This window comes from Meles meles, chromosome 14, assembly GCF_922984935.1.
Source record: "Meles meles chromosome 14, mMelMel3.1 paternal haplotype, whole genome shotgun sequence".
Classification (NCBI taxonomy): domain Eukaryota; kingdom Metazoa; phylum Chordata; class Mammalia; order Carnivora; family Mustelidae; genus Meles; species Meles meles.
The window spans coordinates 76,566,783-76,591,962 of NC_060079.1; the positions used below are offsets into that span (position 1 = coordinate 76,566,783).

The 25,180-nt window shown below is 39.7% G+C and overlaps 1 protein-coding gene across 4 annotated transcripts in view; it reads right to left on the bottom strand.

Moving 5' to 3' along the window:
- Positions 1–103: 103 nt before the first annotated feature.
- Positions 104–25,180, bottom strand: part of FGF14 (fibroblast growth factor 14) — a 620,592-nt gene continuing 595,515 nt past the window's right edge. For all 4 annotated transcript variants that reach the window (XM_045978511.1, XM_045978512.1, XM_045978514.1 and 1 more), the window contains exons 4-5: positions 9,372–9,570; positions 104–6,413 (exon numbers count right to left, since the gene is read on the bottom strand). In XM_045978511.1, the coding sequence (XP_045834467.1) occupies positions 6,277–6,413; positions 9,372–9,570 (336 nt within the window). In that variant the 3' untranslated portion in view covers positions 104–6,276. The remainder of the gene's footprint in view (positions 6,414–9,371; positions 9,571–25,180) is intronic.

The window sequence follows — 25,180 nt, forward strand, 5'->3', positions numbered from 1 at the left end:
TTTGCCTACTGCTGATAAACAACAACACAAAATGAATGGGTATTCGGGGCACCTTCTGTTCCTAGATCCCTTTTTAAACTGGGCAGGGGTAGGTGTACAAGGACTCTGATTTTTCACTATTTAAATTATTCCATGGTAACTTGCCTTTTAAAAAGATAATATCTAATTGGACCTAGGATAGGCTTAGAATATGCATTTGTTTCCCTTAAAAAACTCTTATATCTAAGGACTCATTATTTACTGCAAAAGTAGGGTCATGCAGAGAAGTCAAGAAGAGATACTGTGATCAAATGATACCAGTCTTGAAGCTCAAAGGATAAAAAAAAATCTAGAAATGTCTTAAGTAGAAATTACAAATATTCACTCAGCAATAGGAACAAAATGTTTATTTTCTTAATGGTGAAATTTTGCTCTGTATGAAATTCACATTGAATTATGAAAATGTACAATAATTAGGACTTCCCTTACATATTTACAGTTAAATCTACTTACACACATTAGTTTAGGCAACCTTTAATTATTTGGAGCTAAAAAAAACCCACTTTTTTTTTTCTAAATGTGAATTATATTTTGTAAAATCCTAGAATAATGTAACAAAACCATTTTTCCTCATTGTTTAAGATGAAAATTTTTACTTGGAAATTTTACTTAATGATGTAAATATTCTAGAGTCATGGCTTGGACTTTGTAAGTCAAGTCACCAAAAATAAGGAAAATATGCACTGCCAAGTTACTTAAAAATTTAATATTGAAAATTATTTAAGAGAAAGTTTATCTGATGCCGACTTTTATAGTACTGATAGTGTTCTCATACTTTAATAGAGTTATAAAATTGTTATCTCTATCCTGAGATTATGGAGTGCAACCATATTAGTTGTATCTCTATTGTTGAGTATGTCCGTTGATATATCGGTTTTATAAAATGAGGGAAATAGAAGCAGTTGAGAAATAATATAGAGTATATTCTTTCCTCCTCTCTATTTAATCATTTTAAGCCTCAAACAAACCTGTTGTAATTGTTCAGTCACATTTTTGATGACTCGATGATGCACCATCATCCAAATTCCCTTCATTATCTCGCCATCATAACACAAACTACCTTCGACTTCCCCTCCTGCAGAACTATAAAGGACCAGAGTAAATATTTCAGACTTTGTGGGCCACACAGTCTAAGAAGTTGGATTTCTTCTCTGTTTGTTTGTTTTTAATATTTTAAAACTATAAGAGGGAAAACAGAAAGCAAACTCATTTGGAGCTCATGGGCATTTTTACAAAAACAGACTGTGCTCAATTTGGCTCCCAGCCAAGCAGCATTTTGCCAACCTGAGCTCCCCTGAAGCCGCCCTTAATTTCCTTTGTCTTATCCTGCAATCCCGAGTGTGCCTTATTTTTCTTGAGGTTCTCTACGTTTTTTTATCCCTTTTGTTAACAACGACAATGAAAGGGCTTCTCTTTTTATGTTTTCATAGGAGAAAGGTGTCCTCAGCATTTAGGTATTTTACAAAAGAAGTTTTGAGTTGGAGAAATTATTATACTAGAAAGTTCAAAATCTGATTTGTTCAAATTTTTTGACAGGGCTGAAAATGTATGACAGCTATCTTCTGGGTTCATTTAGCTACAAATTACTGAACGGAAACTGAGTTATAGCATAAGTCACTTGGTACCTAATCACTAATGAATATTTTTCTTTTAAAACAGAAATAGTTTCTTTTTACTTCTTTCTGTCTGCTATAATATTTCGTATGCGTGTATATGATTTTGACTCTAGCAATGCAATCATCAATAGACCTATTAAGAAGTTATTTAATTTACGTGTTTAAGCTGGAAAAAAATAAAATATAGTTACATGTAAAGACGTAAACCCTACCCTTCTTCGATGTGATTTTGTATTTTGACTTTTAATTCCATTACTAAGATAAAAAAAAAACTCCCTCTTTCAAAAAAAGGCAGGGCAGGAAGAAACTTGTAATAGGAGAAGGGTGAACGTGCGAAGCTCGTTGGCTTGTTCAAGTTCATGTGAAGATTAAAGTGAGTTGGGAAGGAGGAGACACATTTGCAGCTGGTGTTGGCACTCACCCTGCTTGTTGGCAAACCATTACTGAGGAATTCTTCCACAAGGACTTCTCCGTAAAATTCGACTAACGTCCTAAGACCCAAGAGGATAATAATTATACCCCATTTTCTCCCTGGACCCCTTGAGCTAACCTAGATTCCTGCAGCACCTGGAAAGGAATGGCCTCCGCCACTTCAAAGGCAAACACAGTCTCTGCCAGCATACATCAAGATCAGACCAAATGAGAGAAAACCGAGAAAAAATTAAAAACAAATCGCAACTCATCCATTGTATACAAGACTCACTACCAAAACTCGGAAGCCCTACTCAGCGTCCAAGAGTCAACAGACCTTGTGTGCCCCCTCGTAATCTAAAAAACTTCAGCTGGGAAATGTGTTTTACTCCAAAGTAACACAGTTTGTGTCTGGATGTTGACATGGCTGCATTTAGCCAATTGCTTTCCCTGGAAATAGTCTTGTTCTGAAACACAATTGAAAATAGGTTTTGGTTATTTTATTTCCTTCTAAGACGCATTTCTTAGTCAATCTGATCTCTCCTTCAAACATTCGTTCTCCCTGTAACGTTAGAAATAAGACCTTAAATGACGTGCTACATGTCTAACTTTAGCAACAAGAAGTTTTTGTTGTTGTTCTGTTTTCTGGAAGAAAACCAAATCTAACATTGGTCATCTCAAAAACCTCTGTTTTAGTGGCTTAGACCTTAATTGAGCAACTGGTCGGGTGTGTTAAATATACTCACTCTGCTTACCCTCCAAGAGGTAAACAATCAGGACTGCAGCAAGAGTGTCGTCGGCCCACTGTGGAGCTCCTAAAGCCTCCTCCTATCCCCAAACACTCAGGGCAGGCAAACGTTTAGGGCAAGAATTTCTAAGTTCTGCAGGATTTGCAATGAAATGTTGCTCAGTACCATTTTACTCTTTACATCGGATGCACCATCTGATTCTCTTCTATAATTTTTCCAAGTAAAGTGGGAGCCGAACCGTTTAGAAAGCAAACTCAAAAGAAAATAAAAGTGGTGTCCCCTGGAAAATAAAAACAACGAACATTCCCGAGCATTGCAGAGGGATGGGTGAAGCAATCAGCTACCGTAACAGATCAGTAGAAATAATCCTCCCCTACCAGATATGCATGCAAAAGGAATGTGACATTAGAGAGACTCGATGCAATTGACATATGTACATGGAGGTACAAAACACACGGTCTGTGATACAAATGAATTCCATCAGATTTACTATACAGAACATCAATGATGACAGATTGCACTTGCTTAATAACAGCAAACTTAATTTTTGAGGGGAAAAATGGTGGCATCTTATCCCAGAAAAATAGCAAGAGAGGTATCATCAAAGAGCTAAAATTTTCTTTGGCATGGTAAAGGGGGACATTGAGTGTACCAACTTATTTACATGACATTTCTCTATATTTGTGGGTGAAGCAATGCCATTTTGTTACATAAAATTGTTTGATGTTTTGTAATATGCCTTCATATCAATATTTTATTCAGTGTGTTGTATTTGTGAATACAACAAATGGTATTAAACACAGAAACTATACAATGCAGACAGACTCTTTGCATGTAAATTGAATAGTACATACATACCAACAGTTCTTGATACACAGGTCCTACTACATGCATTTCATCAGTGCTGTCCTCGTCCCATGCAACAGGTGAGACCAGACACAAAGGAAACCATCTAATTTACAAATAACAAGGACCCGTCAGCAATATGTCTAAACATATACTAGAAGAAAGTATTTGACATCCATTCATAGGGATAAATGCCCTTGGAGACAACTCATATAAAAAACAAAACAGAGGTGCACATTGACATAAATCTTAGTCATTTACAAAAATAAATCTTGTCTTAATTTTAACCAATAAACAGGCTTGCTGAGGGAAAATGGGGGGAACAGCATATAGGGCTGATTACCAGAAAAAAATAGATAGGGTTGTTTGGTGTGTGTGCGCGCGCGCGTGTTGGGGCAAGCAGTGTCTAGAAGCCCATCTAATTGGAATGTCAAATTAAATAATTCGGTTTGCCACAGATTATAGAATACATGTCTTCCCTAATAACTGGCTTGTGAAATTCATCTAATGGATCTTAACTCATCCTGTTGAAAATGATAAGCTTTAAAATGGTGTCACAAGAAATAAAAAATGGTTGAAGGAACCGTTTTTTTGTATTAGTACTTTAGCGCTATTGACAATAAATCTACTCAAACGTATGCTAACTTTTTATTTATTAAAATGAAATCCAATATGAAAATGAAATAAGCATAAACAGTTAAAATTTATACTAAATCTTTAATCAGCTAAGCAGGCCAAAATTTTTAAATGCCGGGCAAGGGCTGTCATGGAGACTTAGGAACGCAGTGGCAAAATAATTTCCCAGGAAATACAGTGCAGATGAGGGAAGGAGAAGGGGCAGGGGGGCATGGCGACTGGGTCAGCCTTCCACGTGGAAATAATCGTAAGAGGCCAATACATGATCCCGCGTATAGTTTTCTATAAATGAGGTTCAGTTTGGTCTCAGTTAACTCTTCTGAGTAGGAAACGTTGAATTTTATTAAGTATACACAGAGTTAACAAATATATTTCCAAACAGTTTCGTATTCCACATTTCGAAACGCTTTACATCTCATAGTGGACGTTTTGCATGGTTTCTTCCCTGTGCCGTCAACGACTCGTGGCCTTTTTTAGCAGTTGTCTTCCCTAAGCTCGGACTTAGGAATAAGGAAATTAAGAAAGCAAAAGAAAACAAAAGCAAATCAATGGAGTGGACCCAAAACCTGATGTTTGAACGTGTTGGTTTGCCTTGAATTTTATCAGAAGAATTCAACAGACTGCATTCTGAGCTCATGGCAAGGCACCTCACCCCAGCCACTGGGCAACCGGGGCCCCGAGAAGCTGAGTGACAGGAATGGAGTGGTGAGATACACAGTACCGGGACTCAGCATGCTGAGCTAAAAAAAATAGTTTTTCCTAATATGTCCAGTTTAAAAACTTGTCATTAAACACCAAAAATATTAAAGTCTAATTTATAACTAACGTTTGCATTGCTGCTGCAGAAAAGAACACAACAGCCGCCTTGCCCATGCTCTGCTGAGTATGAGTGGAACGCAGCCAAAACCGGGGATGGCATTCAGTTCGGTTCATTAAAAACAGGTAGGATTATACGGGAAATGGATTTAGGTAGCGCAATTCTCGTAGGTTGTAATTATTGAATTTTCTTTTTTTTTTCCTTTTTTCCCAAATAATGAGGATCAGTAGATGAAAAATGAACCTTAATCAGGCCTACAAGGCCTACAGAGTTCTTTGGACCCACTTTCTCAAAAACCAGTGGGTCTTGCTCGCTGGGCAAGGCAAATGTTACCATTACCAGTAAGCTTGTGATATGTATAAAACACACACACACACAAAGAAACTATGGGGGGATGTCAAACACGCATCGTAGAGAGCTTCCCCCCGGACTGTGTTTGACCCATTTCTCACCCCGGCAGCGCCGACCTCAGGAGCCCAGTATCCACTACTGCATAGAGCATCTAAGTGTGTTTAATCGATAGTGGGAGCCGGAGACAACACTCTTAATCTTTATAGGTGTAATTTGTGATGACAGGTTTAGAAGGCTTCCTGATTCCCTGATCGCTCTCCAAGCTAGGCCAAGTGCCACACTGAAGGTTTAGAGGAATACAGTCCCTGCGAAAGGTCACGGACAGTAGAGCGAGCGGCCCTAGAAAAACGGGGAGAAGAGAAATCCATAATAGCACGGGTTTACAGCGTCTAACTAGAAATTACTCAACAGTATTCGTGGGCTACAAAGTCGAACCGAACACACGGATGTCGCTGAAACGGGACTCAGAAAGGATTATGGATAGCTGTCAGCAGGCAAGGTGTCGAGTGTACTTGTGAAGTATGTCATTCTCATGAACCGTCACAGTCACAGAAAAGAGATTAAAAAGGCATTCCATATCTGGTAGGGCATTCCATGGTCTGGGTTCCGCTGGTTATCCAGGTGTCTTCTTGTTCTGGGGCCGCCGCAGGTGGAGGTTTATCCGCTTGCCGCCAAGAGGTTCAGGACGGCCGAGAGCGGGCCTCGGCTTCCTTGCGGCCGCTGCTCGGCCGCGGGCGAGGGAGTGTCCGGCAAAGGATAAACCGCTCCACCGTGCTCGGGGCGAGAAGTCACAACCCCTGCGAGGGTCTGGCTATGTCGTCTTACTTTTGTTGACCGGTTTGCCGCCGTTCATCATGGCCGATGCGCTGGTGCTTTTACTGGGCGTCACCCCGGCCTTCGGGACCGTTTCGCCGACGTCATGCAAAGATGGTTCTCGGTACATGGCCACTGGGGGCGGGCGGGAAGGCATGGGGGACGGAGGGAAGGAGACAGGACCTGGTTAGGTTCAAGCATGGCCAGTCCCTTCGCGCCTGGAGTCAAGCCACCCCACACGGCAGACGCCCCGACCACGACAGAGCTGAGATAGGGACATGGGTGCCTGTGGGGTTTTGTCTAGGGCAGGACGTGTAAGTAGGAGCTATGGCCTTTTTGTGGGCCTCAGCTATAAAGTGCACACAGGCGTACACACACACACACACACACACACACACACACACACACACACACAATGGGGGTGGCGACAGGCGAGCACTTAACCTAGTTCTCTTTGCACAGCCAGAAAACTCAGACTTCCCTCCCAGGGCGCACTGATGTCAACCCCTGAACCCCCTCATTCCCAAGCACCCTTTCAAGGCCAGGTAGGCACACCCTAATCATGACAGTATTTTTCTCTCAAGTGGTTCAAAACCAATACGGTCACACTGGTGTCAACTTCAAAGCTACCCCCAGCAACGACCGGGAGCTCACTTCCCTGAAGCCAGGGCCTTCTGGGGATCAGTCTTGAGATCTGCTCTCCCTCCGTCACGGAAACTGAAGGCACGGGCGAGGCATTTTGTGTTTTTATGCCTCGTTTCCTGATAGCTCGTTAAAAATAAGGCCGGAGCCGAGAATGGCAAGACGGCACGTGGGAGCGAGGCGCGAGTGAGCCCCGAGGAGCTGGGGGGATCCGGTGGCGCAGCTAATCACCGCGGCGGATTCGGCTGTTCGGAAACTGACTCTAGGGGATCCTGTGCAAGGACGTGTAAGACTGACTTGGGGAAAATCGGCAGAGTTAGACTCGTCGGCCGTCATAAACACTAGTGAATTAGAGCCGTCTAGCCCACTTTTTAGGCTTTGCAGAGTGTTTTATTTCCATCTCTTCACGGTCAGGCGGGTGGACTGTCATAGGCACCGTCCACGCTCAGTGTGGCAGGAACACAGAGCTCGTGTCCACACCCCATGTGGATTCTCACACGGCTTTGAAAGCTCATGTGTCCACCAGACCTGTGTGAGAGGAGTGGGCAAGGGACGAGAAGGGATTAATCTTGGTCTTTGAAGTGCTTCCCAATCTCCCACTCCCACTCCTAATTCAGTTAGGAGACAATAGCGTCAGAGCATTAACCTTGACTGTCCACACGGTGAAGCTGTGTAATGAATGCCCCAGAGCATCAATAATTACTCAAGTACCTAATTTGCCCTAATGTTTCCAATCATATAATTTACATCCTGTAGGGGTTTTGAAGGTTTAAAATTAATCTTCCTCTATAAATTACACTATGTGATAACCTCCATTGTGATAATACCCTCTTAGTTGTTTTTAGGGGACTTCTGTCTGCTAATTATTTGAAAATACTGTTTCTCTCTGCCTCAGAAGGCCACAAATACAAAACACACACATACACACAACTGTTCAGTGTATGATTCAAATACCAAGTGATACTATTACCTCACATCTCAGTTTTAGATATTTCCTTCTAGGTAGACAAAAATAGCTGGTCTCCAGCTTTGGCCTCACTTAGGGGACTTAAAGGCCCTTTTGGTTTTCATTACATTTATGCAAGCTAGACGGTAAGGTTTTAGAATTGAGTTAGTTCATATCTGTTCATATTCAAAACAAAGGTTAATGTAAAGAGACAAAGCGAGGTGGCAAATAAACAAGATTTATGGACGTAGTTTGCAAATGTTTCACTTGCATTTGAATATTGGTGAGTCTGATGGTCTCAGTTCATTTAAAACAGGAAGGCCAAATCACAGAGGTGTTACTTTGGAAGGACAGCAAAACCCTCTCATTTCTTATTTCTACTCTGTCTGGTGATCTATCATATAATGAGAATAATTCACTCATATTTCAGACTGTGGCATGACTTTTCTTATCCAGGATAGGCCTTCATGGCTTACTGTCCAAGCTCCAATGGCTTGTTCTATAGGCAAATCTAGTTAAGGGGATAGTAAGCCATCATCGTTGAAATTATATAGATGGTTTAACCAACAAGAATGGTTTTCCAAACATAGGCCAACTGAAAGCTGAATTATACATCCATAAATAATTAATAATTAACCTTTAATATTTGGAATTATCTTATTCCTATATAAAGAAAATGGATTCCTATGTAGAGAAAATCAATATACATTTTTTCTTGATGGCTAAACCTTTCCTCCAGGAACAAAAAACAAAAAGAAAATCAAACTAAGTTAGATGAAAGTGTTTAGTTTTCGTAGATCTGCTTTTTTGCCAAAGGTAAACAAAAGTATTTGACTGGACAACAGTTTTGAAATGCCTCATGTTTAATTTTTTTTTCTAGTTCTCAAATATTAAAGATAAGGTACCTGGCACTCCTGGCAGAATCCTTAATGAGAAAGGAGCAGAAGTTTCTGATTAATTAGCAACGCTTTATAGCTTGCTCTCTGAAAATCTGATAAAAGGGAATGTGAAGGCATCATTGTTTACGAGTGACTATAAACGAAGGTGGTGCCACACCCAAGTGTACTCTGGAAGGGACAGGTGACACCAGCAAGCGCTTCAAAGGCTAAGAGAATAGCTCTTCATTTTCTGTAATTACAGGAACTCACAAGGATGTGATGACTTCCAGTTGGATACCATCAAAATGGGAACATACTTGCATTCCATAGTTTTTGAAACTTAGCTATATATGGATATATGTGATATATTTTTATATATCTGTCAATCTGTGTATATATGTATGTATAATATGTCTATAAAATATATAAACACACACACATATGCACAGTAAAGTGTACAAATCTTAAATTCATCCCTTAAGTAGACATCTGTGTGGCCACCACCCAGATCAAGATATGGAAAATTTCCAGCATTCCATGAGGGTTCCTTGTGGCCGGTGCAGAGTTCGCAATGGGAAAAATAAATGTGTCACAGACTGAGAGGGAGAATGTTCACATAACACTCACCTTCCAATGGCTTGGGTAGAAAATGAGCTGCTGGTTTGGTTTTCTTTACTCTGTTTCCTTTCATGACTTGCCCTTCTTTATTCAATCCCAAAAACCAGGCTCTACCAGATTCCTGTTGTCTGTACAGCATAGATGAGTAAATTACATAATAGTTTTCAAAAACAGATTCTTTAAACTTGCATTCAGGTGTAAAAAGTTCCTGTCGAGAGAAGAGGAAGAAATGACAGTTAGAGAAAACAATGGGAGTTTCTCTGAACTTTTTCTTCTTCCCTCCAGAAACCTGTCCACCAGGCTGAAGGAGTCAGGCCTGGGGCAGGGATGACTGGCCGCACCTGGTCCTGCATGGATGCTTGTCCGTGTACTGTTTTCAGTATACAATGAACAGAGAAGGATCTGCTGCTCCTGGGAGAACGTGCATTGGCGAGAGTACGCTTGTCCTTGCTAGGAAACTAGGAGACGTGCGCAAAAAGAACCGTCTGGATGAGACAATACCATTCAACCAGAGTATAACCAGAACAAGCACATCAAAGTAGCAAAGTATATTCACCTTAGGCTAAACAAAAATAAAATTTATATTTATGATCTTTGATCACCTATTTGCGATATTTCCAAAGGAATATGTTAACCTGGTAGTCGCTAGATCCGTGCCCTGGATCACTGATATGACAGGGGAAGAGGTTTTCCCTACAAAGGCACAATCTGAAACTTCACGCTAAAGCCGGGAGGGTCAGCTGGCTCGCTAACCCGCCACCAGAGCCGAGGCTGGATGTTGAGTCAGTCGGCCGGTGGTAGGGACAGGAGCTGGAAATAATGACCTCATTCCATGCTTTGGAGCCCCACTGGAATTCTTGCAGAGAAACATCAGAAGCTGCCTTGATCACCGTCCCCCCGCATTTCTGGAAAGGGTTAACATGAATTAATTGCCGTGACTCTCGGTGCTATAGTCCCCACCAGTGGACAGCACAAAGCTTACTACCTTATGAGTATCATTAATGACATAAATATTCAAGAGCGACTCACACACTTCTAAACCTTAACTGACAATTTAAGGGGCGCCTGGGTGGCTCGGTTGGCTAAGCCTCCGCCTTTGGCTCAGGTCAAGATCCCTGGGTCCTGCGACCCAGCCCTGCATCAGAGTCCTTGCTCAGCAGGGAGCCTGCTTCTCCCTCTGCCTGCAGTTCCCCTTGCTTGTGCTCTGTCTCTCTCATAAATAGTCTTTTAAAAAATAATAATAATTTAAAAATTCAATCTTCCTAGTTATAGACACAGAAGCCACTTAAATTGTTTTTGTGGTCATTTTAAATAGTTGAACACTGTGCTACTTTATATATATGAAAGACAAATGCAAAACAGAGCTTTCTTGTCACTGATCTTCTAAAAAATATCACTGTACTTGAAAAAAAATTCACCTTAATAGAGTTTTATGACTACAGAAAATAACTTGTTTTTCTCTTCTTTTAAAACGTTATTTTCTGTACACACTCTGAAAAACACATCCTTTAGGGATTGAAAATAAAACTTGTCAGAGTTAAAGTTATGCTAACCATAATAAGGAATGTGACATTATTGCGTGTAGAAAGGTTCTTTCGATATTTCCCATGAGAGTGTGAATTATCAAATGGTGTCTCTTGCAGGATACAATTTATCCAGAGTGCCCTATTACTTTAATTCACTGAAAGCTAATAGTTTTCCAGGAGGAACAGGTTTTCTTAATGGCAAACTCTTCTCATGACGAAGATAACAGATCCAGTGATTAATTCGATGAGATTAAAAGTAGCCAAAGATGGGCTTAGACTCTCCCAAAGGCATTTATGTAGGCCTTCATTTCTTCTAGATGATGCTAGCTGAGGTTTGAATGAGATCCCATCTAAATAAATGTTCTGGCTTTCCACTAAATCCTGTTTTTCCAAATATCACCCCATTACTTCCCCGGCTAATAAACAACAGACTCGGGGAGCCAATCAGGTCAGGCTGCAGAAGGAAGACTGACAAAAGGGTGCGTGTTCACACACTGTGTTGAGGGAAATAAAGTGCAATGCTGTAAAGCTAGCTGCCTTGTCCTCAAGAGACTAATAGATACAACACATTGTTTCAATGCGCACCTTCCATGACAAATTAGACTTCATTGTGTCACTTGTCTTTTATCAAGGCAGGCCAAGGCATCCAAGTAAATTATTTGAGACCGGTTAAAGCTCATCTCAAACCAGTTGGGAGTGGAGTGGAGAAAAGCTGACCCGTTAAGCCACACCATTGACTGACTTTTACCCGGAGACACCGGGCCTCCAGCTAGACAAGCAGTCCCACAGAGAAGTCAAACCTTACTCCCACCTGGTCCCCACTGCCTTGATGCAGGATGATGGCACCACCATCGGCAAATGAGATCTGCACAGTCTTTTCTCTACGGTGCACATGAAAGAAAATGAAGATCCTCGATGGGGAAGAAGTCATTTGTATTCAGAGTATAACTTAAGGACATCTGACATTAAGTCTTTTTGGATGAAATGCTTGTCTCTGGGGTTTCTGAGGAAGTCATTCCACATTCTCCTTCTGGGAGCTGGACCAGCGACTTCACAGATATATGGACAGGAAGGCAGATTAGAGAAATGTGATAGGATCTTGGGCACCCTGATAATTACATAGACTTCTAGTGAGCAAGAGGTAGATATGCAGACATCCCTTCTTGAGTAAGCAAGGGAATAACGACATAGCCCGGTTAGTATTTTAGGGATACACACATCTATTGTCGACAGGAGACTGGTTCTGAGACAATAGTAACACTTATACACTGACATGTTGAAGCCCAGTCGCTTGCAAAATAGACTGGAAAATTGTGCAACATGTGTATATTTGTGTTCACTTTCGTAACTACTATTAATATAATTATCAAATAAGGAGAGAAGTATCACCAGAATTACGATGCATTGTTAAACTGAGTTCCAAACCTTCTGGTATCCCAGATGGAAACAGAAAGTCTGTATGTTCTAAAAATTCTGAAGAGAGAAAATCTTTTCTTTTTCTTGGGACTGACTTCTAAAAGGTATTTCCTTGCAGGGAAAATGTGGCATTGAGCAAATGAACCAAACATAGCACATAAACATACCTGCTCTCGATAATAACCATACAGTCAACCCAGTCATGGTTTCGTGTCTGAGTCCCACAATATGCTTTAGGGGGACAGATGGTGTGAGAAGTCCCACAGGTGGGCACTGTCACTGATAAGGTCCCTAGGGGACATGTTGCCCAGCAGGGGTCACAAACTCAATGCCTCTCCTGACCAAGTGGGCTCAAGAGTGAAGGGGGCGGCTATGATGACACCATCAGGAGGCTACGTGCACCCCCTACTCTTGGGCTCAGTGCTGAAGAGACACAAGAGTAGAAAAGAAAAACCTTAGATCTTCAGTTAAGTCTGGTTTCCAGTGGAAGAAAGAAAATCGGGTTTCTAAAATTTCCTTTTCGTGGTGGCAGCTATGTCTTAGTTCTTGTTTCTCATATAGACCACGGGTCAGAGACGGGATCCACGATCCTGCAGTGTGAGGACCCCTCCCCCCAATGTAGAGGAGCCAAAGTGCTGAAGAAAGAAGGAACCCCAGGTGGCTTAGCATCGCAGCCCTAACGGACCGTATGGCTCCGATACCTTTGAGTAATCCGATGAGAGCGCCAGTGAGATTCTCTAAAACCAGCAGTGATAATATGAGAATGCTTATTTAAATTTCAGCTTAAATATAAACTCTCAGAAACTGCCGAAACGAAGCAGAGATGGAGTTTGAAGTGTCTTTTCCTCGTCTTGCCTGCCTACACGCAGAGCCCCCGACGCCACAACAAAATCGACAACAGCTGAGTCCCAGCAGAAGCCTCGATATTAATTTGTACCACTGCCAGACACAATCATCCACTCGAGGACAGAGAAAGAGAACAATTAGACGAAAATTTCATATCTCCTTTTTTGTGGTTGCGGTGATCTGAAAGTATCATCTGTATTGTACTTATTATCTTAATGGTAGGGGCAGAATTCTTCTCCTGAGGCTTCCGAGTTCAGGATGAAAGAAGAGGGCGGAGGGGGGGGAGGGCCCAAGTTCCATAACCCATAACTAGCGAATAGCCAATAATTCAGGATAACCATAACCCAAGAACTAGAAGTGACTGTGAGGGGTAAGTCCAGCACACTACAGACGAAGCGCCAGACACAGCTGCCCACCCTCACACTCCAAAGTTCAGGGGTGAATTGTCGAGACAGAGATCAGATCGTATGGCCTGCAAAGTCTGCAATGTTCGCTCTATGGTGATTAGCCAAAAAATTTTGCTAACTCTGCTCTCAGGTACATTTTGAGGACGTCCCAACCGAGATAGATGGGGAGGGGCTGTTGTTCATCTCATTTCAAATTACTGAAGAGCTATGTATTCCCAAATTGAACTTGGATTGCACTTATTTTCATGTATACAAATGTAAACCATTTAAGGGAGAATTTTCATGACTTTCGTCCCTGGAAAAGCCCGTACGGTGTGTTATGCACTGGGGTTTCTGGTAAAGACACGCAAGTAGTAGCCTGCAAATTCCTTTCGTCCCAGCATCATCTAGGACTAAATGAAAATTTATGTTTTGGTTAATATCTGCAAGTTTGCCTACCGATGGCACCACCACCTCCATTATTTCCAAAGGAAAATATAAAATTAGGCATTCCAGATAAATTTACCTTTATTAGAATACAGGGCAAATCTCCAATGAATTCAAAAGAGACGGTAGAGGGTAGAGAAATATATGATGTACTAGCATGTAGCACAATAAGTAATTGTAAAGTAATAAACGCACAATAAGTAACTGCTGTTAATATTCTATTAACCTCTATATTTCAGAGTCATCAAAAGCTCAGTCCCCTCCCATCAACATCTCAGTAATGACCCCGACCCTGAACTTTGGAGTTCAGTTCCCCAAGCTGAGAGGAGGAGGGAGCCTCAGACTGCAAGTTCTTCCTTGAAGAACAGTAACAAATCATAAAGGTTTCTTGCAAATGTCAAATAAGATAATACAGGTGCAAAGTGATTTGTAAACTATACATTTACAACATTGAGTTGTAAACTGTAGTTATGTTGATAGTTATATTTATAAGCTATACATAGAATCACAAAGTGCAACTCAAATGTTCACTGTTATTATGGACAGGGAAGTAGTGATTTGATTATTCCTTCTAGGTTTCAACACTACAGACATCCCTACATACAGGAATTCCAAAGAGCCACCTAACCTGAATTCTTGGTTTTGTTCTTCCTTTTCTACTCTTCAGAGATCTCATCTACTAGAATTTATCCTGCAGTCAACAGAGAGTTATCTCATTCTCCTTCACCTTCTGTAGCTTCAGAATCAATGATATATGCTTAATGATACTGCTGTGACTCTGGCCAGCTTTTGAAAATGAAAGGTGAAGGGCGCCCGGGTGGCTTAGTTGGTTGGGTGACTGCCTTTGGCTCAGGTCGTTATCCCGGAGTCCCGAGTCGGGCTCCCTGCTCAGGGGAGAGTTTGCTTCTGCCCCTGGTCCTCTCCCATCTTGCGTGCACTCTCTCTCTCTCAAATAAATAAAAAGATGTTTAAAAAAATGGGGAGCACCCCTTAGATTACATATAAGGGAAGAATGTTCTGACTTTTTAGAAGAATTTACAGTCGTGAACTTGGTGACAAAACAGAATTTGTAATTAACACTCAAAAGCAGACAATCGAGTTGACTAACATATTTATCTGAAACTCTACATAATCAAATATTCATAATATTAGACTATGACGAATGCCCATAGGAAGAAAAATATTAGCCAGTTGTTTGTGCATGTACTTCAGACTAAAACATAATTACATTTGGGTTTAAGAGACAGCTTTCATTTGATTACAAGACCCAGTGGTTTCAAAGTATATTCTCACCAACAAAGAAATCTCTCATTACTTAGATTTGTAGGTCCAAAGCTGTTACTTAAGTAGTTTCTGGAGAAAAAAATTATAAATGAAGACATTTTCTTTTTCTTTTTCTTTTTTTTTGGCCAGGAAAGATGCTATTTGACATTTAGAGATATTATAAATAAATAAAAAGATTTATTTTTAGACATATTAATCGATTTATTTATTAAATATATTTTTACTTTATTGTATTATATTGAACAAATATTTTTTAAATGACATACTTGTTTAGAATTGTGGCAAGAACATAATTTATTTATTGTAATGATTAAATATTAAATAACTAATTAATTAATATAACTGTGCTTCTGTATATTTTCATATATGTTATATATACATATATAAAAACTTTTAAGTATATACATAAGGAGAATATATGTACCTCCTTGCTATTCAGGGACTAAATAGCAACTTCTTCACCTGGGAATTTGTGAAATCCGGGGCCTCACTGCAGACCTACTAAATCAGAATTTGCATTTTAACAAGACTATGGGTGATCTCTAAGCATATTAGAGCCTGGGAAGCATTGGAGTATGTTCCTATTACCATTAATAAATTAATAAATGTTCACAAAATTTTTAGAAAATATCAATTAAACTGGTATTAATCATTACACTTGCTACCCTTCCTTAACATTAGTATAAAATTTATTAAAGCAAGAAAGTAGAAACAAATAAAAATATGAAGTATTTACAGGACATCTTTAAGTAAGAAATTTTAAGACTATAAATAAAAATATGTGCCAACTGGTTCTACTGGTTAAATCTGTTTTCTCTAGAATATAGGCATGGATAAATTCTGAAAATAATAATGCTTGTGACATGAACAGATGGTATCAGTGTTATAAATATTAGCAAAAAACCTACAAAATAAATACACTTAATGAAGTATTGATACAATCATACATCATCCCCGCATACCTGTCACACAACAGTGAAATCTTCAACATAAGAATGATGATGATAATGATAACGTTAATAACTTTTACTAATACTTATTTACATATACTCTGCACCAGGCACTGGGCTGCATACTTTACAAAATCAATGAATTTAACCCTCACTAGAATTCTATGGGATTGGTGCTATTATTATCTTCATTTTCGAAATGAAGTAATTGATCATAGAGTTAAGTAGCTTGCCCAAATACATTTTTCATCAAGATAAATATATTTAACTATTCCTACTCATTTATCATATTGTTCAGATGAAAATATTTACTTTTTTAGATATGTGATCAGTTGTAAAAATGGCCCGTATTCTCACCCTCCCCTGGATCGACGCCCTTTAGTATGTAATTTAACATGTCCCCCCACTATGAGCCAAGCTGCAGAAAGCAGAGGTTCGACAGACTCTTGTGTACCTGGCCTGACTCTTCCACCGCCTACACAACCATGAGAGCATGGCTGGGCGAGCCTGCTTGACGACAGACATAGGGGAACCTATGTTCACCTACACTAGCCCATTTCCAGACACACACTCCAGTCCCGCACGGGATCTACAGAGCAACTTAGCCAAGCTGCGCCTGACCCCACGTGCACCAGCCACACATGCTTAACGGTTCTACCACGCGTCATCTCCAGTGGTGGCGTGTTACATGGTTACAGAAAGGCAGTTGATAACTGATACAGACAACTTCTAATTCAACGGAATTACTCCTTCAACTAAAACACAGAAAATATGTATTTTATCTGCTGATCTTTATATCTATGCCTACATGTGGAAGAAAATAGTAATGAAGGATGTAAGCTATCATGTTGGCAAAGATGATCCATCTCTCTGTATAATTGTAAGGAGAGGGAAAAGTCAATTCTTAAGAGTGTAAAAACATGAGTAACTCAAAATGAATCTCTTCTCCCCTTCACCCAGCCTGTGCACAACTTTATCCCCCATTCGTCAATTAAAGAAATATTGAACAACATGGAAATTAGGTTGGCTGCCATCTGTTGTCAACCATCCCCTAGAAAAACACAATCCGCAGCTGTCATAAATTCCCGAGGGCAGGGCTGGAATGGGGTGAGGGTGTCATGGTGGGTGGTGTGGTGAGTAAAACTGAGCTCTCGGATCAAATGTGTTCCGCCGTTTGTCACACATCAGCTGCCCAATGGCGTACTTCTCCAACATATGCGGGGTCATATGCTAACTCTACTGAGCTTTACCTAAAAGAGAAACGTGAAACTGACAGTGCTTTATGGGAAGGGAATCAGACTGAATGTACGTAATCAAATCCAGAAAAAGTGCTGCTACTAGTTTTAAAACATGTTCTGAAAGAGCTGAGTGAGTGACGTCAACAGATAACACATGCACACAGGGATATATGCACGTTTCTTTGTCTGACGACACTCCGAAGCTTCATCAAAACAGGGCTTAGTGACGTCTCAAAGTTGGATTATCGGTGCTGCCTCATCTTCCATTTTAAGAATTTTACAGATGCAGTTAGTGATCTGTAATTTTGTTGCAACAGAAATATCAAATGAAACCAACTTTATATATAAACTCACCATGACAATGTCAGTGAATGCTTTAAAACATTTTAGAAATAGGGTTACTTCATTTGAAAGACATTTGAAAGACTATTACATAGTCTCCATCATAATACTACGTGAAGAATGATTCAGAGACCTGTGCCCAGCTACAAATGGTTTATTCCCTGTCTGCAAGGAAACCAGTACAGAAATTGAGCAACAACATTGACAAACCTCTGTATCAATTTAAGAGTATTTTTTATATCTATTGAATATAAAAATAAAAATGCTGAGCATTTATTTTGTATTTTTAAAAACACTTTTCTAGTAATTTCATGTTCCCATATTTTTATATAAGAATTACATAAATTATATTTTTTCTTATATTTTCTGCAAAAGATCAAAAATAAAAAGAAAACTATTGTCCTTTACCACACATGTCTGGGGAACACTGTTATATTAAAGCCTGGCTTAGATGGGACTATAAATCTAGTTAAAGGAAAACTAAAGCGCATCTGAGTAATAATTAACATTTATCTATTTATTAATTTAAGCCACTCACGATGCTAAATGCTTTACATGCATGATCTTATTTTATTCCTTTTAACAAATTATGGCATTAAAGTGAAGCCTCTTGGGAAGAGTTTATGCAGAGCAGAACTTCTTTTGGGTTCTCTGAGTCTCCACTAGTTATGCCACTGGTCAACCCAATATAGTTGTAAAAGGGAACCCAGGAAAGGAATGTGACTTGATAACAATGAGGGCGACCACAAGGCAAGTTAAGACAGTTCCAGAACAAATTTTCTCCTTCAGTGATTTACCCTCAAGAAAGGACTGGAAAAGATGATTGAGTGCATTTGGATAAATTATTTAAAAATTATCAGCTGTAGCATTTATTTTATTCTTAACTTATTTCATCACTTTTCCCTAATGTCTCCAGAGGGCTGGGTTTGGAATGGGACTTGTACCTGGTCTGGTCCTGTCAGGTATCACCTATCCCTGAAAGAGAATAAAGAAATACAGGGAGATAGCACTTAAGAAAGAAGATTGCACAACTAAGGGCTTCCAAGATAACTGGGGGGAAAAATAGCAAAATCTGTGTTCCCAGAGTCTGGGCACCATTGGCGGTGGTGACGGTGTGGGTGGGGGAGGGGTGCAACAAAGACATTCCCAAATGGGACAAAGGCTGGGGAAGATACTCAGCTCTTTCACATCCAACTAGAAAAAGATTTTATACTGATGGTAGCAAACATTTTCAGTCATTACACTAGAATTTTTGTTAGTCAAAACAAGCAGAATTTGCTATGTGACAACAACAAAAAATAATAATAATTAGGTTAACCTAGTTAGAATAGAGGTATTCAGTATCTTGCCATGTTCTACCAAATCCTACCTGGTTGCACTGTCTTCCTTTATCATCGTGTTCTTTCAACTCCTTGCACTTCTCAGCCCATTATCTTGAGTAACTGAGCATAAAACGTCAAATACTTAGCTGTGACTCTTACTCGGCCTAATTCTATGAGTAAATACGTCCTTGTTTTCACCAGTGTTTCTTGTACTTAACTCCTTGAACTGTATTTTAATACTATTTCTATGACTTCACAAACTTTTCTCTGTAGGATAATTTCTACATACATCTGCAAGCTTTTTCTACTTTCCTTTTTTTAAGCCCTGCTTAAAATCTTAACTTAGACCTTTCCATTGAATTTTTCTTGGTATTAAGTGCATGTGTTGTGGAGGTTTCCTGATAAAACATACCCTGTCAGAACCATTTACTTGTATAAATAAAAAGCAAAGCAAAGCAAACCAAACCAGCAAGAGTACCAGTTTATCCAAACTTTAAAATGCAAGTTTCCAAAGAAAAATAAAGTAACTATCAGTAGGTTCTACGGTACCCCTAAAATACCATATTTACTGAATAACATTAACATATATTGAGCTTTATGATTTCCAATGACCATTCACACGTATTTTGTTTGACTCAATAATGCTGTTAAAAATGCTTTAAGAAGGAAAAATGCATGTCAAAGCTCATGTCACAGGTAATAATTTTGAGACTCAGAGGGCAACGGATGCCTCAGTAAGCAATGGATGAGATATTTTTATTTCTACCCACGTGATATTTTATGTGCATAATGCTGCTACTTAGCAAATATTTATTAATAAAAATAATGTTAAAAATATGAAGAAAATTGAAGGGGCTTCTTCCCCCCCCCCCCCCCCGAGTATCCAATAAATCATCCTACTGGACTAAGACAGAAGTCAGGAGCTGACGAGAATCACCAGCACCGACTGTGTGGAGCACAGAGGAAGCCCACATCGTGCTAAGATGAAAACCAGAGGATTAATTTCTTTTGATTTTGCTTTATTGGCTAGTAACGCATTGGACATGATTTCCCAGATTTTGGTAACAACTCGTTCAATGATACCAAAGGTTAACACATGAGGACAAACATCAAACACGGAAGATAAAGACCAGAAAAGCAAGAAGAGAGACAGTACATTCCGGGGAAGCTGAGCACCTGAGGAGTGGAAAATGTCAACCCAGGACCAGCTTACTCTACCTAGAGGAAGTTGAGGCCACCAAAGCTGGCCTGCTATGGATTTAGTTCTCTCTAAATTAGCACTGTAATTTCATGTAATAGCATGAAATGTTGTAGGCATTTGTGAATTACACTCTCCTACTTTCTAGATTGTTTGGTGAGAGTATGACACTATGGAATAGGAAGAACTACCTTTACTAAAAAACAAAGCAAAACAAAACAACTACCATTATAAAGACTAAATTTCCTGTTTCAGCTATGAGCTAATACATTTGAAAATCTCAGCATTGTGAACACATGGAAACAAGTTTCCATTATTCTATGCTCAATATATCTAAAAGTCATGCATTCATTTATCCAATGAAAATTTAGTTTCTAGTATCTACCAATCATTGCTTTTGATACAAAATAAGACAAGTTCTTACGAGAAAAAGAATGATTTCTCTGAGAACATGAAACAAAGAAATCTGACGTTGCCTGGGTTGGTAAGGAAAAATACTACACTCTGAGCTGAACTCTGAAACATCATTATAACTTAACTAGGTTTAGAGCAAGGTGAAGAATGTTCCCAGAAAGGGCAGTATCCTGTGCAAAGCCCTAGGGCAGGAGCAGAAACAGATCATTTCAAGGATAAACTGAAAACAGTGACATTAGAATGCAGAGTGTGAAGGAAACAGAAGGGGACTTTAAGATCTGGGGGCTAGGCATGAGCCAAACCACATGGTCATGATCAGGTTTTGGTCGTTCTCTCCAGACAATGGGAAGATATTAAAAGCTTTTACGCAAGAGCATGCCGCAGTCAGTCAGGCATTTGGAAACACCATGGCTGAAGTGTGAAAAATGGAAAACAACAGAGTCGCTTTGGATACAAGAATGCTGATTTGTCTACTGCAGTGCCAGGAAAGGCCATCGCCAGTGGAAATGGAGAGAAAAGGGCAGATTTAAGTTTTTAGGAGGTCAAACAGCCAGTACTCTCTGATTGTACATGGCAACGAAGGGAGAAGGAATGTCAAGCTCAGTGTGCTGGTTTCTTGCTTGTGGAACTGGCTGACATTTGGTGTGTGTTCCTTGCTGTTTCTGAAAGGTCAGACATTCCGGTTTTGTATTCTTGGGCAAAATTAAGTTTACGTGTATAACATAAGTTTACATGGTACTTTCTGTCCCTTTATAGTCTATTATTTCTAATATCTATTGGGTAATTTTCCACAATGTTGTGTTTTTACTATTTTTCCTCAAGTAGCCTCTGTGTGTGTGTGTGTGTGTGTGTGTGTGTGTGTGTGTATGTGTGTATTTTCAATTTCAGATTACTTTTATAAAACTTAAAATCACATGGAGGAACTATTATTAGTTACAGAGCAAGTGGGATTGGAAGAGAAAGGGCTAGAATTTGCAGGAGACAGTTCCTTAAATGTCTTATAGTTTTCTTTCTTTTAAAAAAGTCCCAGTCAGCAAACAACATGGTTTCCAGATCACCACTAAAACATAAGAGGAAGCTGGCTATCATAGACTTCCGGGTTGAGGGCGGAAACATTTGCAAAAGGTTTATCTCTTGGGTTTACTGTGGTAGAAAACCATTTCATTTCCAGTGATTAGTTAAATATGTAAGACTGATCCCAAAAATACCAAAGGAAGTTGAATCTGTGACTTTTTCAGAATACTATGAAACACAGTTATTCGTACCGATATCAGGGCAAGCAGTTAGAAGTAGGCTCTGAGATACTTGTTTCCATAAGAGCTGTTACTTATCACCATTCATGAACTCACCCAACCCCTTTAAAACTGATTTTCATTTTTATGTGGTGTTACAGTAAAACAACCACAGAAATTCCATCAGCGTATCCCTCCTGCCTTCATTAATCTATACACTTGATCCTATACTCGCCACATTTATCTGTCCAGATTGAACTGGGTAAGCTTTTAGGTCTGGTTTCATAGATTAGTTCTTCCATTCACTCAATCCGTCCAATTTGCTGTTGCAACTAAAAAGGCCAAGTAAATGGTAGGCCCTCTGAGGAGGAAAATTGAAAACAAATTAACAAGTATTTCCACACCTTGTTACAAAGCCCCCATGAGCCCGCTCCCGGGGGACAGTGTGCTCCCTGAGTCACAGCGCTTTTAAGGACAATATAAACATGCAGAGAAAGACAATTCAATCAATTGAGAGTTAAGAAGTAGTCGGAATCAGATCAATAAATTTTGATGTAGGTGCACTGAAGTCATCAGGAGAGAACAGTACGGATCAAATACCAATGATAGCTGTGCATGCTCACCCCCCCCAAGTATAACATAGGGGTTGAGGTCAAGGATGTGGAAACTAGACGTTAGTTTTTCCTAGCCTGGCATCTTAATTAATAATAGTCTTGGAAAATTCACTGAACCTCCAAAATAAAATACCTACCTCTACAGAATTATTAAATTGGAAACAAAATCAGCCTGGTTTTGGTGCCAAGTGTGTATTCAATAAATGCCAACTACTGTTTTTATGAAAAGACTAAGGAAGAAGAGAATTGTAATAATGTCTAGCAGAATTCATATAACTCTGAGGGAGATGAAAAAAAACGAATTTAGATCTGTTTATCAATCATGGAGTTCTGCAAATAGAAACAGTGAGCCTATTGTTAAAAGAGGAAAATTTAAGGCATTTCTTTGGCTCTGCTAGACAGTTCCACAAATATAATATGTAACCATACTGAGAAATGATGCGGTGGTACATTTTATGTTATGTGTTTTTTTGGCCACACTCAAAGAAAGTTTTTTTAAGGTATAAAAGAAAAAAGAAAACTTACCTTACTGCCTCAATGAACAGTAGCTAATCAGTCCTCATATTGATAGGGTCACGGGACACATTTGTGTTTTGTCCATGTGAATATGTATGATAAAGAGTTGCCATGAGGTTGCATCTGAGAATCTTTATGACTTTTCAAAGTAGAGTTGTACGTACCTTTACTTCACACGGACATTTGAAAATATGGCTCAACTAAGAGCTTCCTATCAGATTTTTTTAAAATTTATGAACTATTGTGAAATGATTAAAAAGATAAGTACTGAGGTTGATGTCTATGGACAGAGGACAAAAATACATAGAGATTTCTATGCTTACCCTGGCTTGAGTACAACATTATGTAGCCCAACCCATAACTGCCAGTGTGGAAGATTTCAAAATCGTTGCTGGCATACAGTGTCTCATACAGTGTCTGAGTCTATTTAACTATATAATACATACAGAATAACACAAAATCCAGGATGACTATACAATTTCCTTCAAAGATGAAAACAAACGTTAAGTTAAAAAAAAAATTCTTTTAAGAAGCAGGACATTTAGAAGTATATATATTTCAAGGGAAGGTTCAGATTTTGAGGGATGGGTTTTAAATAAGAAGAGTGACAATTTGTATGATGCTGAGAAGACGACTAATGGAAACAAAGAGCTGAAGTGACAGGGGGACCAGGGGAAATGGGGGTCACAAGCAGGAAATGCCAGAGGCAGACCAGTGTCAGGGAGCAGGAATTGCAGGGCAGTCTTGAAACTAGTGAGTGTTGGAGCAGTGATGGCTCCATGGGCACCATTACAATTAAAGGAAATACTTTATAAAGAGCACTTGGCAAACAGAATCAAAGGAAGCTACTGAGAAATCGGCTAGACTTGGTCTCTGTAACTGACTTCACCCTAGAAAAGGACAGTGAAGGAAAGGTTGGCAGAGGGAGTATAAATGATCTTGGAGGAGTAAATTGCGGTCTAATTGGCTACTATGATTGCAGTAAATGAGGCAAAGACCATGTTGTGCTTAAATTTCTTATAACTTTGACTTTGTGTCCCCATTCCAAGTAACTCTAGCCCAAGCCAGTCATTGCGCATGAGAGATGGGATGCGTATCCTGTGATTTGCATTGGGCAAATCTGTGGGGCAGCAGACAGGACACGAATAGGACAGTAAGTTAGCCTGAAGTACAACGTGGTCAGCTCAGCAGTGTGGCTACTGTGTATGCAAAGATGAACACACCTAATATGAAACCAACTCTGAAGAGTATGTGGAGAATTAAACTTACAGGGAACACCGGGGGCCTATTTTTGTTTTTGTTTTCCCCATGCCATCCGAGTCATTTGTTTAGTCAACAAATATTTGAGTGTCTCTTCTCTGCAACTCACATACTGGGAGTGGAAGAACAGATAAGATAGAGATTCTGTCCTCTTAGAGTTTCAGTTTCATTTTCGTAGAGGTTATCAATACTAAGTTAGCCGTCACAACAGACTGAAGACATCAGGCTGAGAGTCTCCAGAAAGGAACAGCTCTTTCTGATTAGAAGAGGAAAAGCTCCTTAAATGAGGTACTCCTTAGCAAGGCCTCGGAAGGTGATTAGGAGTTTGTCAGGTCGAGAGGTAAGAGAAAGGTATTCCACGGAAAGGAAAAGAACTGCAGTCTGGAAATTACAAGTATAAGAAGCTCTCTGAGGCAGGAGTCGTGGGCAGAGTGGTAGAAGCTAAGTTCTGCGCAGTCAGCTGAAGATGGAACACAGATTGTATTGGCCATGCTGTGCAGATGCGATTTTCTAACAAGCAAAGATGAGCCCTGGAGATTTCCAAGCAAAGGGATGATGTGAGGACATTGTATTTTATTTTCCTGTATAGAAAGCATCTTTCTTTTTTTTTTTTTTATTTAAATTCAATTAGCCAACGTATAGCACATCATTAGTTTCAGCTGTAGAGGTCAATAATTCATCCGTTGCTATAACACCCAGTGCTCATGCCCATCACCCAATTACCCCATCCTCCCACTCCCTCCCCCTCCAACAACCCTCAATTTGTTTCCTATAGTTAAGAGTCTCTCAGGGTTTGTCTCTCTGATGACTTCCCATTCAGATTTCCC